The following is an 18,608-nucleotide window of genomic DNA, read 5'->3' as shown; positions in this document are numbered from 1 at the left end:
TAATACACTTGCATTTCTTAAAATTTTGCAAATACAAATTTGATTCAAGAATTTTTTTCTTTTCGATTATATTTCAATAAACAATCAAGAGTAATAAATTCTTTCTAAATAAGTAAGGAAATGTCAAAACATTTTAATGTTTAAAACGAATGAATGCCTCTTAAAATGCTTAATAGTACATTAAATAAGTGGTATAAAATTGTTTTCTTTTAGATTTTTGATTGACTACAAAAATAAATGAACAATTAACATTTAAAAAAGTGTTCACATCCTGAGTACCAAGGCCCTGGCCTGTGTTTTGACAAAAGTTCTTGTAAATTATATTAAATTAAATTTTTATTCAAGTAACAATTTTGATAGTATCCAAAAGAAGGAAGAACACAGAAAAAAGCTATTTTTCACCAGGAGAAATAATTTATTCGATGTTATTTCTTCAGATAGACAAGCTTTACACAATAAACGTTTAATTCAGTTAAAGTCAATGGCATTAAAAATTATAAGAGTTACACAGACAGACAAATTGACAGATATTACAAAAATAAAAATCCCTTTCAGCACGCCAGAAGGCAGAAGTAGATTTCACCAGTGTTAATTAGGGGATAAAAAAGATTTCCACCTTAAAGTTAAGAAAAACTCCAGAAACATTTTGATCATCCCTTGCTGTAAGGGTTGGTCATGTCAAAAATTATTTCAAAACAAAAGTTTTAGGTAATGTTTAGAGAACTAACGACCACTTTAAACCGATTTGATACTGTGCCTATTAAGGAAGGTATGATTTTTTTGTCTTCAAAACCTCATTTTTTCCATCCCATGAGCCAATGGTTGGTGATATCAAAAAACTTTACTTAGAGAAGTTTTAGGTCCTTATCCAAAGAACAGTAGGAGCTTTAAATGAATTTGATATTTTACTTAATATGAAAGTTATAGTAATATTTTGTTTTTTTTTTAAACATTCCCTCATTCCACTCCCATGGTCTGATTTTGCCCAAAAACAAACTTGACCAAGATTTTGGGTTGTTATATTTTATGTATCAATTTGAAAGTGATTGGCACAAAATTATGGCAGTTACCATGTACACAAGAAAGTGAAATATATATATATATATATATATATATATACATTTTTGAACTGATGGTGGTTTTGGGGTCTGGGGAATGTGAAACATGAAGATCTGTCAAAATTTTCTTGAAGTCGAATAATGATACCCAATAGGTACCTTTCTTAAGAAATCTACCTAAAAGTGTAAAAATCATCTCTATATACGGTGATAATATTGCAAACTAAAATGTTTAAAAGTCTAACTAATTTCAATACAGAGAGGTACATAATTTTTTTGATGCACATTATAATATATAACAGAACAATTTAATTACTGTACTTATAGTACTTTTCTAATACAAACAAATTTTTTTTTTTAACTAAGTTTAATATATATTGGGAAAGAACAATGAGTCTAAACAGAATGTTTTATTCAGTACCAAGAAATCACAGAAATAGAAATAAAAGTAGAAAACAAAGTACACATTTTTTTAGAACAATTTAAATGAAAGAAAAATCCGAGACAATAAAAATAGTCATAACAAATGAAATTATAATATAGAATAATTTAACAAATATTTATGTTTGTTGACCTACATACAACAATTAAATACACAAAGAATGATAATGTCCTATTAGAACAACTTGCTCTCATTTATCAGAAAGTAATATAAGTATTACTAACAATAGTAATTATAAGAACAATAATAAAAAATAAGTACAAAATGATTAAACTTAATATTAAGTAAATATAGCGGTAAAATCCTAATAACTTTCATTATGATGTTTTAATCTATTCATGGAATCGAATGCAAAAATATTTTATGCTTACCTTGATAATGCTTGACCTCCAGGCCAGTAAAATGCCCAAAATGGATCCTGGAAAGGAGATTGTTCTTCAGAAGCAGACCATAAATAACAATCTGGTGTTATTAAATGTAATTCAATTTCAGGTGTCAAATGATCACGACTCAGCATAGTGCATTCCTTTATCTTTTTTATCGTGCACGACTTCATTGAATTCATTTGAAGCACTCTCATACATACTGAACTCCACTTCATTATTCTATAAAAAATAAGGTGAATAAATACATTCAAATAATTTTCTAATAATAAAATTACTCTGAATAATATTAATTAAATTAAATAAAATAGAGTAACATACTCAATAAGATCACTATACTGAAAGGCATACAGTGAGTTCTGAATTTGATTCCTAGTCTACTAAACAATCACATTTCATATTTTGCAACATTTCATTTTTTATCATATTTTACAAATCTTTTTACACAAACTTCATTAGATAAAAAAATCCTTGTTGAAATTCCCTGAAAATTTGATAATCCTTTTCCAAAACATACATATTCACAAATAAATATATATATGCAAAACGTCAATCAATGTTTATTCATATGTACATACAGCACCAAAGTTTGCAAAAACACTTCAAAATGTGTTAGACCAAACTGTCATCATACCAGTATATAATATTACAAATTATACCAGTATATATACTGTAATGTGAGGAACAGGTCATTGTTTGACTCAATAGATAAAATTAAGAAACTGGAATACATTTGAGGAGATAGATCCAGGAAACCATAGTTAAATGTTAATCAGAGCATTGTCACAAAAAAAATGTAGTTAAAATCCATGTAAATACAAAATTGCTATAAATACATCTAATAATATTATAATAAATATTTTAAGATATAAAAAAAATAAATTCAGGACATAATAGAAATTGTATGAAAACATATAATATTATTTATGTAATAATTCAAGTCTTTTTGTTTAAAAATTCCCGACCAAAGTAATATCATTTTGTAAGATAATTTTTTTGTGAGGAAAATTCTTATACATAAGTCTATAATTAATTAAAAATTACTTCAAAAGCATAGGCATAGGCCCCTTATCATAAGTGAAATACAGTGCTACATAAACAAAAATTATTCCATTATCTCGTTTGATAGCAACAGATATAGTTATTTCTTATAGTTATATGATCACCCACACATTACATATAAAGCAACTTATAAAATTTATTATAATCTTTGTAATAAAACTATACTATAGAAAGAGATTTAGTTTTACATTTTTTACAGGTAAACAATTGTAACTTTCTGTAACAAATATCATGTATTTATAATAAAATTATATATTTTTTTTTACACATTGTTAAGAATACATTTTCCCTATCTTTTAGGCAGAACTGAACCAAAAAACAGTCTTATTTTTAGATTCATTTTTGATTTAAGTGGAACCATAAGTAAGTCGTTTGATAAGAAGCACATGATAAGGGCTTAAAGAACTCCCACAATAAGTACTTCATAATAATAGTTATCAGTAAGCAGTAATCTTAAAGTTCATTAGAAAAAATATTTCTGCCAACACTTCACAGTCCATAAAAACAAAGTATTAATAAATAAAAAAACCAATAAACAAATAAATAGTCAAACCAAAGAAAAAAAAAAGTAAACAAGAACAATACCACTAGGTTTGGCATTGTAATACATCAAACTGTCATTCAGCAGCCCCTAAGTTAAGCACAACGAGATGTTTCAACCTTTGGACATCCCTACTGTTATCAAGCAGATTGATTGCTAAAGTGGTTGACGTGATTTTCAAGTCGTTGTTGGTATTTAACACTACACTGACTTCACAACCTCACGAACCATCAGAAGCTCTAGATATTCATGAATTTCGTGTGAACCATGGTGTCTCTGCAAATGCTCTCGTTACTTTGTTTTGGATACGTTGTATTATATCTAAGTTACTATTACTTCCTGTCCAGATTGGTCCAGACCAATCCAACTCCATATGTCCAGATTGGTCGTAGGATAACTTTGTAAATAAGTACTTTATTGGACAACGTGAAGCGTGAGTTTCTCTTTAGCAGCCAATGCAGTTCCCCATAATTCACATTCAGTTGTTTTCTTTTCATCCTCACATGACACTTCCAGGTCAAGCACCGATCTAGGTGAAGTCCTAGTTAACACACACTCTCTGTTTATGTTATCAAGACACCACCCATGTACACACTGGGAAAATCACCTTTTGCATAGTGAATGTGACATGCTTTGATTTATTCTGATTAATTTTAATCTTAATTTTTTCTGCCATGCACAGATAAGGTCTAATGCCATTTGCAGCTCCTGTGAGGCTAAGCCAGGATCTTCGTTAACGGCAAGGATAGGAGTGTCATCGACAAATGTGCAGATGATGCAATCTTCCAGGCCTGGAAGGTCTGCTGTGAATATGGAGTATAACGCAGGACCTAATACAGAGCTCTGAGGGATACCCGACCTAATGTCAAAGAATTTCGGTAACTCATCATTACACCTTACCAGAGAGAAATGTCTCTCAAGACAATTCCATAAGGCAAGGTAGTAGGGTTGAGGAAGTTTTAATTTTAATTTATAGAGTAAGCCAGGCAACCACACCTTATCAAAGGCCTGTTAGATGTCTAAGAATGCCACTGAGCAGAATTTTCTTTCCTCCAGACATTCACTGATGACCCTGACGACTCCATGGGGAGTGGCCATACCTGAACCCAAATTGGTGGTCCAGAATGATCCTCTCACCCTCCAAAACTGGACTCAGCCTGCAAGTTAACAGCTTTTCAAACAATTTGGATATGACCAGTAAGAGGCTAGTTGGCCTGTAAGAAGAAACCTCCTGTGCAGGCTTCCCTGGTTTCAAGATCATTACCACCTGTGATACCTGCCATTCCACTGGAAAGTAAGATGTCTGCAGGACAATGTTTGTGATTTGAACAATGATTTAATAGAAGATTTCAAAGTATAAATTAAAAATATGTAATTAGAAACAGCTTTTGTAGGAATTAATTTTGACGTTTTCACCAAGCAATTTAGAATTCTTTTCTAAATTCAAAGAACCTGTATTCAAAGAAGTGGTCAATAATTCAACAAGCATAAGTATGTAATATATATTATTAGAATATTTATATTATCTATCTATATATATATATAAATAAATGTTTGTCTGTCTGTATGTCTCTTATGCCTTCCTAAACCGTTCATCCGATAGCGATGAAACTTTGGGGAATGGTTGGACGCATGCCAGGGAAGGTTTCTGAATTAGTTTGGACCCGCTAGGTGGCGCTGGCGTCAAGATATTTCGAAAAATTGTATTTATGGTCCGATTTGCCTCGTATTCAGAATACATGTTACTTACACGGAAAGAATTATCTCTGAAAAAAGTGAACCCGCTAGATGGCGCTGGGGTTGAGATATTTAGAAAAATTACATTTATGGACCGATTTGGTTCATATTCAGAATATGAATATGAGTTACGTGAAAATAAATATTTTTGCAAAAACTATACCCGCTAAGTGTATATATATATATATATATATTATATTACTAATATGTAATTTTAATTAGATTTTATTAAAATAACAGAAATTACCAATAATTATTTAGTAAGAGACAAATCTATCAATATCAGGCATACTGATACTCTGGGACTTTACTACAAAAGCAACTAAAATAAAAAATTAACTACTCGCAATTGAAGAAAAAAGCCAAACAATTCTAAGATATTGTATATTTATAATGGATAGATATGTAACCAAAATAATTAAAATGCAAGGTAAAATACTACTAAAATGCAATTGAAATTCAATTTAACTAAAGTGAAAAATACTTATAAAAATAATACAGCACCACAAGAAGAGAAAAATATTCACATCCTTATTGCCAGGGATATCCTGAAAAATAAAAGGATACAAATTCAAATACCGATGACTAAAGCTGTGATAATAAACCGGTTCCGTTAATCATTTAACAAGTTATACGAGAGCGAGTTAAATAGTCCTAAGAAATAGGCGAATGACTTCGTGTTATTAATACTCGGTAGTAACTTTTGACCTAGGCAGCAGATGCTGTTTTAAATAAATGTTAAAAAAGAAATAAAAGATACAGTATGTAAATAAGAATTTATAAAATAAAGGCGAAAATAAAGTGATGTCAGTGCGTGCAATACATTTCATAATAACAACCAATCTTCCAGTTTCTTTCATTCTAAGTTTTTTCTTTATTTTACCCACTTTTCTTACTGATTTTCATTATAATAGGCGATTAATTTTGAGTATATAACATAGCTGAAATTATTTTTTTACGATGTAAAAAAAACAACTTCTTATAAATTTTGTTACCGTAATAGACTTTTTTTTAAATAGAAATGCAAGATTAAACTTCATAAACAAAAACTTCATAACTATAAACGTATACATACGTTTACATAACCTTTCAATAAAAAATGTTGTAATAATAGGTATGCGATAGTTGCGCAATGACAATGCTTCACATGATAATACTGACAATTCAGCTTACACAAAGTTGCATACTCGAGGAAGGTTTAACTTGATTTTTCATTCGAATAAAAACTTTGTACATATAATAAAAAATATTATTATTATATATTGCTGTCATCCGTGGCGGGTGGTAGCATCACTGCCTTTCATTCGAACGTTTTTCGATTCGCATTCCGGCAGGCGCTTAGCATTTTTCATTCGCTATAAAATTTATATAATCATAAATAAAGTAAGATGACCGTAAGTGGATTACAGCCTGATGTTGTCAAATAAATTAATAAATAATCATACAAATATAAATTATGTAAAGATATTTACATAATTTATAAAGACATCAGAACACTTCCACATCTATAAGAAAACCACTTCACATTGATCATTCGGCATTCATATGACTGTTCACTTTTAAAAACTCGAGTTCTACCCGACAGTACGTCGGGTAGAACATAGTTAAGAATACGATTTCAAGGCAGAGCATCGAGTACGGAGGAAGTTATCAATTACGGACGCTCTTACCAGATTACTCGATTTTAGTCATTGCGGCAGAATAGAACATCCCAACCCCGTAGGGGGAAGACACCCACCTTGTGACGTTATCGGTCGCCACACCACCCCCTCCGTTCCAAGCCTTGAGGGACTTTACCGGAGATCGTCTTCAGACCTCTAACTAATTACATCTCACGCCTCGGCAGACATTTGCATCAGTAAAATACATATCAAATTTCGCCTTCACGTAGGCGTAAAACGGACATCTTCACATCCAACCTACCATGATTCCCTCAAACTAACTGACCGAAACCGCGGAAGCGCGAACCCCGCGCCTAGTACAGATTTAACAACACCGAGTTGACAACGAACAAGTTTAAAGTTAAATCAGTGCTACACTCATATCAATCCAAATTATGTCTTACGCAACATAGAAATTCAGACCTACACCCAAATAAGTCGACCAATTTAGGTCACCTAACAAGAGGAACGCAACCTCGGTCCGCGCAGGAGACGGGGACAAACCCCGCCCTCCCACCACCCGGGCCCATCATGGTGTCTCGCGTGGCATTACCAAATCACAATCAGGACCGCCACTGCCGTGAGGATGCTACGCCCCCGGCAGGATAAACAACGATTCGATATTTCAGATTTTCGTCGAATCACAACTTTAGCAGCAACAGGCTGGCAATAATGCAAAAAGGAGAGAAACACAATTAGCAGATGTAGATAACGGTCAACTAAGATGTAGTAACAGGCTGGAGAAAAACAAAAACGGGTGAAGGTCGGCGATGAAAGTCCGGTGTGTAAAAGTAACTGACCGTAATGGAATTCTCTGATAATGAAGAATGTCATTTGCTAACGGAAATGGCAGACCGCTGATGGAAGATGAAGTGTACTCCAACTTTTTTTCCCCCAAACACTAAAATGAAGATTCTAGGAGAAATTCATGACGGATCGTCGTGAAGTTACTCAGGCGTCAATAAATGCAGTAAAATGTGCGACAGCACTACTATTGGCTCCATTTAGAGACGATGTTGAGAACTGGAAAAGCTGTGTGACATGTGTGCGGCTAGTCGAGGACCCAGACTGTGGAACCGAGGCTAAATGCATCGGTACAAAGTGGAAGCACCATTCTAGCACGTCGCCATTAAAATTGGTAAACCTTTCCGTTTACCGGTAAATTAAATAAATATCTGCTGGTAATTATTTCGCTAAATGGCCGGAAGTCTACGCTTTACCGAACCAAAAAGTATAACAGACGCTTTAGTGAATGAAGTTATCTGCCGTTTCGGGGTACCGAGAGAAATACACAGTGAACAAGGACGGAACTTCGAATCTCGTCTTTTGCAAAAGATTTTCGAGCAACTTCGTGAACGAAAAAACGAGAACTACGTCGCTTCAAACTGTGCAAATGGCATAGTAGAATGCTACATTAAAACTATAGAGGAGCACCTACTGAAGAAATCTCGGTTAATCAGAGCGCGACAGGAACAAAAAATACCTCTCTTTCTAATGGCTTACAGAGCAGCTACGCATGAAACCATCAGCATTACAGCCGCCAAAATGATATTCGGAAGAGAACTAAGGCTACCGTGTAATTTCACCACCTGAGAATCAGCAATCTACCATTGGCGTAGAATCCATATCTAAGTCTACCAACATTTGAATAAGGCCAATGACGGTATGAAAACAAGAAACAACTTACAGGCAAAATCGTCGGGTTTCAAGAAGCAGATAGAGTGAGGCTATACCGTCTAAGGAAAACAGTCAGAAAATGTCCGAAACTTTAAACCATTTGGGAGCGATCTTATACTGTACTGAACAGAATCAACAGCGTAGTCTACAAAATTCAGCGCAATCCAAGAACGAGAAAGATCGTAATTGATCTGGTCCGCCTGGCGCCTTATTAAGGATCTGTACGAGATGAGAAGAATTAAGGAGGCGGAAGTGTAACTAGTAGAGAAGCTTTTAGTACTAGAAAGTGCCAGAATAAGAAAAAGAGAAAATGAAGAACGTACATCGACAAACAGATCGAAAAAGAAAACTCCAGAAGAAACAGGAAATACTTTTCTAGAATAGTGGAGGCGGTTCGAACAATAAGAATCATAACGCTTGAACGAACAAAAGGGTAGGTCGGGTAGGTTAGGCCCAGAGGTATAAATACTGCCGAGGATTAGCAAACTTGGGGCCGGCAGTAAGAAGCTCATATGCGCCTAGTCTCCCACGATCAGCCCCGGTCAACAAATTCTCACCGTCCTTTTCGTTGTATAGCCTCCGGGAATTACCGTCAGATATTACTTCAGAGGATGAATGAGGATGATATGTACGTGAGTGTAAGTGAAGTGTAGTCTTGCACGTTCTCAGGTCGACCATTTCTGAGATGTGTGGTTAATTGAAACCCAACCACCAAAGAACACCGGTATTCAAGATTTAGTATTCAAATCCGTATAAAAATAACTGTCTTTACTAGGACTTGAATGCTGGAACTCTTGACTTCGAAATCAGCTGATTTGCGAAGAGGCGTTCACCACTAGACCAACCCGGTGCGTTAACAAATTCTCATCGGTCTAAAGGATCAGAACTCAAATAACAATTCCGTCTATAAATAAAACAGAATAATTATAACCGCCACTAAATAAACAATGACTCACCCGATAAATGAAAGACACAGCAACAATGTTTGTCCAGGTTCTGCGATTACTAAGGAGACACAAACTCTACCGCTATCCTTGCGTTCTAAACTTTGGTTCAAATGGCCAATAAATGCGAGAAAAGTGTGCGAGAGCATTCGAAGCGAGTGTGCGGTAATAGTCGAGCGTACGGGCGAAGAGTGCGTCACTCGAGTATTCTGTTTTGGGACAGTGTTCTTTTCTGTGATTAAGTACGAGAAACTGTTCAAAATTTGGTTGAGAACAGGGGACAAGGTGACATAATTCATAGATAAAAGTGTAAGCTAGTTTCCTTTTCTAACTATCAGAATCAAATAATTCTGGTATAAAATTAATTATTGATTTTGTAATTGTTATCTTAGTTGTTATTGTAATATAATAACTTTTCATTTTGTACTAATTTTTTTCTATTAGCTAGTGTAAAGTTTATAGTACAACCAGTATTTTATTTTACGATTTGTAATTGGCTTGTTTTGTAAATAGTAATTAATCAACGAGAGTAAACAAATAGTATTTGTAAGAATTTTTACGTGTTTACGTGTGCCATCTCTCAACATTCTCGTCGAACCGCTATCATGCGGACAATATATTATTTTATATCGGGTAAACCATTTATACATAAATCAGCACGTTTGAGTGTATGTTTGTAGGGTGCCGATATTTACTTAAAACTTAAGAACCACTCCTATGAGCTGAACAATTCTTTTACCCAATTATTTACTGAACTTAGATAATGGTTTTAGGCGTAAATTTATTCAGACATATCCGTCATTAGGCGAGTACTAAAGCTTCACATCTTATTTTTCAGCATCTTATTTATCAGCATCATTATTTTGTGTTAGAGTCCCCATGACAATATCAACGAGAGCTGGCATCACTTCCAATAAAAAAAAAAGAATTAGAAAAAGTTCTGACATAAAAATACGATCTGCTACCCGAAAGATCACGAGGTAATTCAGTCTTTTATATAGTTTAACCCCGGTTAAACTAAACAGTGAACTGCCCGCAGTTCAGTGTTTAGTTTTTATATAAAGACAAAATAGATAACACATATACAATATAGATACAGAATTTTGTATTTTTTTGACTCTTGGGTCGTTAATAAAAAATGTGATGTGGATACCACATAACTTCCTTGTACGACTATTAAATTAAATATACATATTTAAAAAAAAATGAAAAGTACATAAAATTTTATTTCATTAATAACTTCTGACATTTTTAAGAGAACTTCTGATAAATATAATGAGGAAGAAATTGTAAAAACCAAGGAAAGAATAAAAAGATTAAGAGAGGATGATGAATATAAAGAGAGAGAAAATTTGAAAACTAGAGAAAATGCACAAAAAACAAATAAACGAAATGATGATCAACTCTGACTTAGGGAGAATATTGTCCGACAATAACAGATGAGTAATGACCTAAAGATAAGAATTTGTAATAATTTATCAAAGATCGGGCTGTATGCCTCAGTGTATATGTTGTTCTTGTGTTATGTTGTTACTTTTCAGTCACTCTTTAGTTAACCCACAAATTTGGTCCAGTGGTGAACGTGTCTTCCCAAATCAGCTGATTTGAAAGTCGAGAGTTCCAGCGTTCAAGTCCTAGTAAAGTCAGTTATTTATACACGGACTTGAATATTAGATCGTGGATACCGAGGTTCATTGGTGGTTGGGTTTCTATTAACCACACATCTCAGGAATGGTCGACCTGAGACTGTAAAATACTACACTTCATTATACTCATACATATCATCCTCTGAAAGGTAATTATCGAAGGCTAAACACGAAAAAGAACAAAGTCACTCTGTAGTTAACTTTAATGTAGATGAAATAAAACAGAAATTCCAGAATAATTAAATAAAATTAAACAAAAATTAAACTACAAAATCCGAAAATAATACGATTATAAATAATAATTTTCAATTAATATTAAATAAATAGATGTTTCACCAAATCTATTACATAGACACATATGTAACAATGACTATTAAATTACATATACACATTTTAAAATACTTAAAATTTTATTTCACTAACTTCTGATTTTTTTAATTTATATTATTGAATAATTACTTACTGTAAAAGTTTTTTTTTTTACAATCATGGGTTAATAATTATTAATAAATCAATATATTTAAAGAAAAAAAAAGTTAAAAAAAAAAGAAAAGGAGATGAAGTCTAATTCGAACTAATGTGCCTTCCCTTGTAAGATCCAAAGATTTCATTAATCAAAATCTTATTTGGCTATAACTCTGGAACCAATGAAAATAACCACATGATACATGGTTGAAAAGCTCTCAGTGAGGGCTTATTACTGAAGTAAAGAAAACACCTAAATACCTATTAAGAATTTTATGAAATATTGCAATAAGGTTCCTTGTTGTTAGACAGAACGACGTGTTTGGAAAGATTTTATAAAGGCTGCTGTGTCAAATTTCAGCTGTTATTTTTCTTAATCTGAGGTGGTGGAATAGTGCTTGAAGGGGAAGTTTCGATCGTCCAGCCATCACAATACGTCTCTCTTTAACTCTTAACCCGCCATTTCTAATTGTTACTCAGCGACAACGCGATAAATACTTAATTCTTTTACATTTTACTCTATCTTTAAGCCTAACATTTGTCTTTGAAAACTTATCCGACTACTGAGAATATTATTATGCCTTTCTCAGTGCATTATTGAATTCTTTATCTAACGTTCTTTTCGATAAATTTATATTTTATTGTTACCTCCTCTCTCATACCTTATTTACAAAGAATATAAAAATAAAACAAAAAAAAGCAAGATATTTAGCGACGATACCTCCTCGATAGTCATTAATCTGTATCTCACAATGATCCCTAGATGCGGTGCTCAATTTGTTAAATTCAGAATCAGCATGTGTATTATTCACAGATCTACTAGCACACTAAAATAACCAACGCAAAAGTTGCTATAAATAAACTGTATGTGACTGCAATAATTAAAGAGTGAATATACAGAGGTAAATATAGTTTCTAATTAAAACCAAACAAACCTATTATAAGTAATTTTAACAGAACATTTAATTGTAATTATATCGGATTAATTACCTGCAAGTGTACTGTTTTTCAATTACCTCGATTGGATAACAACTGTCGAATGTTATTGAACTCGGCGTCATTAATTAGCATTTATTAGAGTTATTAAGTATTTATAAGTAACTGTACTTATAAACCGCTTGAATTCAAGCATATAAACATTAAGTTTAATAATTTAACAAGGTGTTATGTTATTTTAAACAGTATTAAAATTAATTTACCTTGTTCTTTAACAATTCCCAGTAAATGAAATGTAATCCTTTTAATAGCGTGACAAAATACTGTAAATTTACAAAATAATGTAATTTAATGCATATTAAATAAAAATTTTTAATTATTTTTATAGAGAGGGTTTGATTTATGACCCTAACTAGCTAGCTAGCCGGTGAAATATAAATGTAAATATCGAAATGCTTTATTCATACATAACGTAATTAAGTATACGTTATATAAACATTACGCATCAAGAATGATAGGAATTCAACCGATAACCATTCCAGTATATTCCTAGAAGGACCCTAGGGAAACCGTGGACAAATACTGATTAGAGAGCAATACAAAATACAAAAAGAATGAATTAAAAAACTTCCACTGATTTGAATGTTACGGTTATAGTCCTTCATACCATTACAATTTTTAAAAATTTACGAAACAAAAAGAGATTCAGCTGTGTAAAAATAATTAAGTAAACAAAATCGGCAAACAGTAAAATTATCAAGTGTTAATTGCTAAATATTTGAGTACGTACTCAAGTAGTCGTTAAAAGAAGTGTGTAGGAAATCCATGTATATTTAATTAGAAATATTTAAAAATTCATCAATTAAGTAATAATATTTCTACGAAAGGAATTCGCATATTTAATTTTAAATAAACTTATCGTAAGGTTTTTTTTTAATATAATCAGATAATCTATCAAAAATAGACACTTGTTAGTGAATAAAGATAATGATTATAAGAAAACCTGCTGATAATAAATCAAATATAATAATATGCCAAGTAATATTTTTCAGACATAAAATTCACAGAGGTTTTTTCAAGTGTTTGTTGTGACTAAACTGCACACGACGGCCGATTGACTCATTCGTATACAATTATAGTTTGAAATAATCAACTCTAAAACTGATGGACAACACAAGATTAGGAAAGAGTGAAGAAAAAATCAACCGACCGACACACATGCGTACAAAACAGACCGTAACTCAGGAATCCAATTGAAATTGATACTTAGGTTCAAACTCCACGAAGCTTATACACGTTTTACTCAACCACGCGGAAATCCTCTAAAAAAAATTTATATGCCTACTAGTGTAGAATGCTTACTAGGTGACTGACTAATTCCGGCGCCTACAAAAGAAGTATAATAACATTCTTTAGAGACATTCTTTACAGTTCCGTTCTTTGGTTTCATAAAATTAAAAAAACTTTCATTTTTTTCGAATACATTGCTAATTTCTTCTAGCAAATGTTAGACCTTTATTGTATAAAAGCTTGGAAATACAAAAGTGTTTAATTTATTAAAAAAATCGGTCTACGTGAATCATATTTACCAGCACCAAAGATCATCAACCCGTTTTTGTATCTTGAAAAGTCGTTCGTATTTTTTAAAAATAAATTCAGGACGTAAAATAATAAGAAATTTTAGACTAGCGTACACACGTAGACGTAATACATATTTCATATTGATGCCAAGCTCAGCGATTTATTAAGACGCTTCTAAGCGAAATAAAACGGTTTGATCCTTCTGCAAACGAAATCAATTTGATCATCCCACAAAAATCTATTACTTACACTTAATATTTTAAAGGGATTGACATTTGATACAGAGTGTCAAGTTCATACAATAAGGCGATTTACCGACAGGCCAGCATTTTATTTGGTCATTTTACCGGCTTCTCTTATACAAAATGCTGTATACGCTTCACAACAGAAGAAGGCAACAGAAGAGTGGTGCCCCATTTGTTGTCCATTCTCGCTCATTTCCGTGGATAATGGCAACCTTGGAGTATCACCATGGTAACGACCTTCATGTCTACTAACAGCAACTGACGTCCTTCCACACGTTAAGCCACAAAGTGTCAGTCATCTATTTAGAAAAGATGTAGATAATAAGGTGCCCATAAGTTTTACATCACGGGACTAAAAATAATATTATAGGAAAAGATTAAAAAATATTACAGAAGAATTATGAGAAATTAAAAAAAAATTATTTTTCTCTTAGAGAAAAAAATAGTTTTTTTTAACCTTTACACAAAAATCTTAAAATTAGAATTATCAGTTATGGGCCATAAAGTCAAAAATGTACAAAATCCGGCATGAATAAATCAATTCCGAAAATTGTAAACCATTTTCAAGAACAATAAACATCCCAGACCAAGCACACTCGCAAATAAAGTGGTTTCCTGGTATGCGCTTCTTAAACTTCAGGAGTTTTATATTTACCGCATCCATAAGAAATACTGGAACAGATTAAGTATACTTTCATATCAAAAAGTATGGGTCATAAAAAAGTGTACACTTCCTCTTTAAGTGCATTAATTAAAATTTAATCCCTTCTCATTGATAAATCTGAAAATGAACCTAATCTATTTTCCTTTTTTAAAAAAGTGTTAATGATATTCTAGATTGATTTTTTAAATGAGTGAATTTAAAAAGTTATTAAATAAATTAAGCCCCTAATAGGACTAAATAATTAGTTCTTAAGGGATACCATGAAGTCCACATAAAAAGCCTGAAGGTCAATTTTTTTTGGGTATTTGAAAAAACTTTTTGAATAAAAAGAGTCCTGTAAATAACACCCATCCTTACAGTCATTTAACACTCATTTAGGAAACAATAAAGACATTTCCAAGTCGATAAATAAAAAAAAATAAAAAACTTACACAATTCTTAATTTTAGAATTTGTTCTTTTACAACTCCTAAAGGAATGAAAAATTATAATCACTGCCTACATTATTAGCACTGAAAGCTGTTCCCCTCCCTAATGTCTTATTAAAGTTTATAAATTTTGCAAAACTTCAGATTTTTAGGGGTAGGGTTTTTTATCTTTTTCTTAAAAAAAAATTTCAGTAGTGTATTTCCTACAGTGATTTTATTTTTTTATTTAAATTAATTCTCAATCCAGCTCTAACATCAAATTCTTTAGCATTACTGAAGCAACCAATCCAATCGATGAAAAATTACTGCTGCTACAGTTAAATAAAAGACAATTTATTACAATATATCTTTAAGAGGAAGGAAATGAATTTGGATGATATTTTTGTTTGTTTACAACCCTATAACTCCATAATGTTTAGTATAAGTGACACTGGATATCTGTCAATTTGAATAAAATGAAATGATGAATGGTAGATGCATGTTTTCTGACCCAAAAAAAAAAATTTCTTTAAAATTCATCAAGTGGGGTACCAAATAAATGAATATATATATATATATATATATATATATATATATATATTCATTTTTCAGAATACTGTAACATATATATATGTTACAGTATTCTGTAGCAATACTGTACAAAATAAGCTAATGAGTATCATATAAAGGAAAGAAACAGTTATTAACTAATAAGAAAAAGTTGGATTTGAAAAAATGCCTTGTAAAGTGTTATGTTTAGATTGTACTTTTATAAGAATATGAAAATGAATACTGAGAAGAAGAAAGGCTTAAAGTATTTAAAATGTAGGAATCGAAAAGACTGAAGAACATTAAATGGCCAGAGTGAAGAATGAAGAAATAATGATGAAAGTAAATGGGAACTGAGATTTAATCAGAGAAATTCAGAAATAGAAAGGTTAATCGTCTGGGAGATATCATAAAAGGAGAAGGATATTTTAAATGGTTTCCATAGGATCAGTAATAAATACAAAAATAAGAAACTGGAAAACAGTTAACGTTATAAATGATGTGAAAGGAAATGGAAGTTATCTGGAACTCAAAAACAGCTAATAAAGAAGATCAAATCAGACGTGTTCCAAGGAACTGTCTTATGGCAGATAACTATTTGATACGATAATAATAATGATATGTTACTCTACAATACATGAAAATTAGTTAAGAATTCTAAAACAAATTTAAAATAAATCATTTATTAGAGTTAACGTTATGAAACGCTAACAAAAATAATTAAATTTGAAATCATTTAATAAATCAATAAGATATGATAATTAATAGAAATAGGCAATTTAAATTTAAAATGATCTGTTAAATTAAATAATTCAAAATTATTACTGAAATTTTTTATTATTATCCATTATAAATTGGATTAATTTAAATAGTTTTGAAGAAAAAACATATGTTTACAACAGTAAATGTCATAATGAACATCCATCAACTATTTGGGTTATTTGAGCAAGCAAAATTATCAGTTAATAAAAATTATAGTTCAATAGTAACCTGGTAAGCTTTACTGTCAGTACTGCTTCATAGGATAAAATGAAATGAAAATATTGTAGCTTTTAAAAATGCCTTGCCAGACTTCTCATATACCTGAAACAATATCAGAATAATAAAAAAATCTGAAACCATTGTTTTTACACCTGTAGAAATTGATAATCAAATTGACTTTTTGTTGTAGCTATGTTCTTATTTTCTTTGCCAGTCATTATGCTCCACAGCCCTAATAATTTGCAATGAAATTGTCATTACGAAGAAGTCATTTAGCAGGAAAATCTTTGCATTTTTTAAAATCTGATAACAAATTAACTTCAGCACAACAGATGTAAGAAAGTGAAGAATAATAATCCTGACAGTCCAAACATTAAACAAAGCTTCTACTTTGTCTATTTCATCATTCATCATAGTATGAAGTATATCTTTTTCAATTATAGAATATCTTCATATATTTCACCAAATGCATATCAATGTAAATTAATTCCGAGATGAAACAATCTTGAAATCTATAAATAATTTTTATCGCATCCTTGATATAAAATTCAGAATCTTCTAATTCCTTTTTATTTATCAACAGAGAAATTTTATCATGCAATTATGTGACTGGTTTTTCTTATGCCAAATATTATGTATCTAAATAGATCAATAAATAGTAATAAGAGGCTGTCATTATCCAATAAGCACCTCATCCTTAGCTTTTTCGGAATCTCAGTTTGGCTTTTTTCCAATTACTGGTTAGGAAACGAGTTTTAAAACCCACAGAAAAACAAAATTCTGACCCAACTCCACACCACTTTGTTCAAAGAATAATAAGGAATAAAGGACAAAGACCAGGGGTTAAAAGAGGAAGGGAGAGATATCTTCAGAGAAAGACTCCCTCTGATTGCATTTGTTTGGAATAGTTTATTGTCTTTATTTTCTTACCCAGGATTAAACTGGTATATATGAAAAAAATATGTTTCCTTAATATCCATCCTTATTATATGATCTCTAAAGAGATGATTATCTATCAAGGAAAAACAGCAAAAGAATCAGTGACTGAGTTACAAAGAAATTCCATACCATTTTCCAGACTGTTCAGAGTGTTTTGAATAATTCATAGATTACTTACTATATTTTCATAATGATTTATAATTTTTTATCACTAATATTAATTAATTCATATTTGTTATTATTGGCAAAATTAAGTAAGTAAAATAGATATGTAGTTTTAAAATATGGTTACAGATCAGAATCGTGACAAGAAAGATAAGCACTCTTCCTAATGGTAGCTTTACCAATCAATTCAATGGATCTCACCAATTTCTGAAACATTATTTCATGAATAAAAAATGGCGAGGATCATTCATACAATGGTGGTAACATGCTATGAAAAGTTTAGGATGACATGATGATTACTGTTGATGATGCAATATTTTGTAAGAAACATAAGAATAATGTGTTATGGTTTGAGCACGTATTTGAAAACCGCATGAAAGTCTGCAATTTATTATGCTAATGAGAGCCCAAGTCAATTCAAATAGCTGTTTTCTTTTTCATGGATACCAGTCAAAATATCTTTTTCTTATCAATTTGAAAAAAAATTATAACTTTAAGAATGTTATTCAATATTTATGTTTCTTCA

At 31.4% G+C, this 18,608-nt stretch overlaps 1 protein-coding gene across 3 annotated transcripts in view; it reads right to left on the bottom strand.

Moving 5' to 3' along the window:
• LOC142322412 (electron transfer flavoprotein beta subunit lysine methyltransferase-like) overlaps nucleotides 1-18,608 on the bottom strand; it is a 110,088-nt gene that overhangs the window by 19,498 nt on the left and 71,982 nt on the right. Inside the window, exons 2-3 of one of the 3 annotated variants that reach the window (XM_075361468.1) lie at nucleotides 16,988-17,080; nucleotides 1,872-2,105 (exon numbers count right to left, since the gene is read on the bottom strand). In XM_075361468.1, coding sequence (XP_075217583.1) covers nucleotides 1,872-2,101 — 230 coding nt within the window. In that variant the 5' untranslated portion in view covers nucleotides 2,102-2,105; nucleotides 16,988-17,080. Of the gene's footprint in view, nucleotides 1-1,871; nucleotides 2,106-14,480; nucleotides 14,678-16,987; nucleotides 17,081-18,608 lie in introns of all 3 variants that reach the window. The other 2 variants (XM_075361469.1, XM_075361467.1) reach the window with 2 other exon arrangements.

The sequence above is a fragment of the Lycorma delicatula genome, chromosome 3 (genome assembly GCF_047948215.1).
Source record: "Lycorma delicatula isolate Av1 chromosome 3, ASM4794821v1, whole genome shotgun sequence".
Lineage (NCBI taxonomy): Eukaryota > Metazoa > Arthropoda > Insecta > Hemiptera > Fulgoridae > Lycorma > Lycorma delicatula.
The sequence above is the reverse complement of the archived record's forward strand: the minus strand, read 5'-3'. Positions and strand labels throughout refer to the sequence as shown.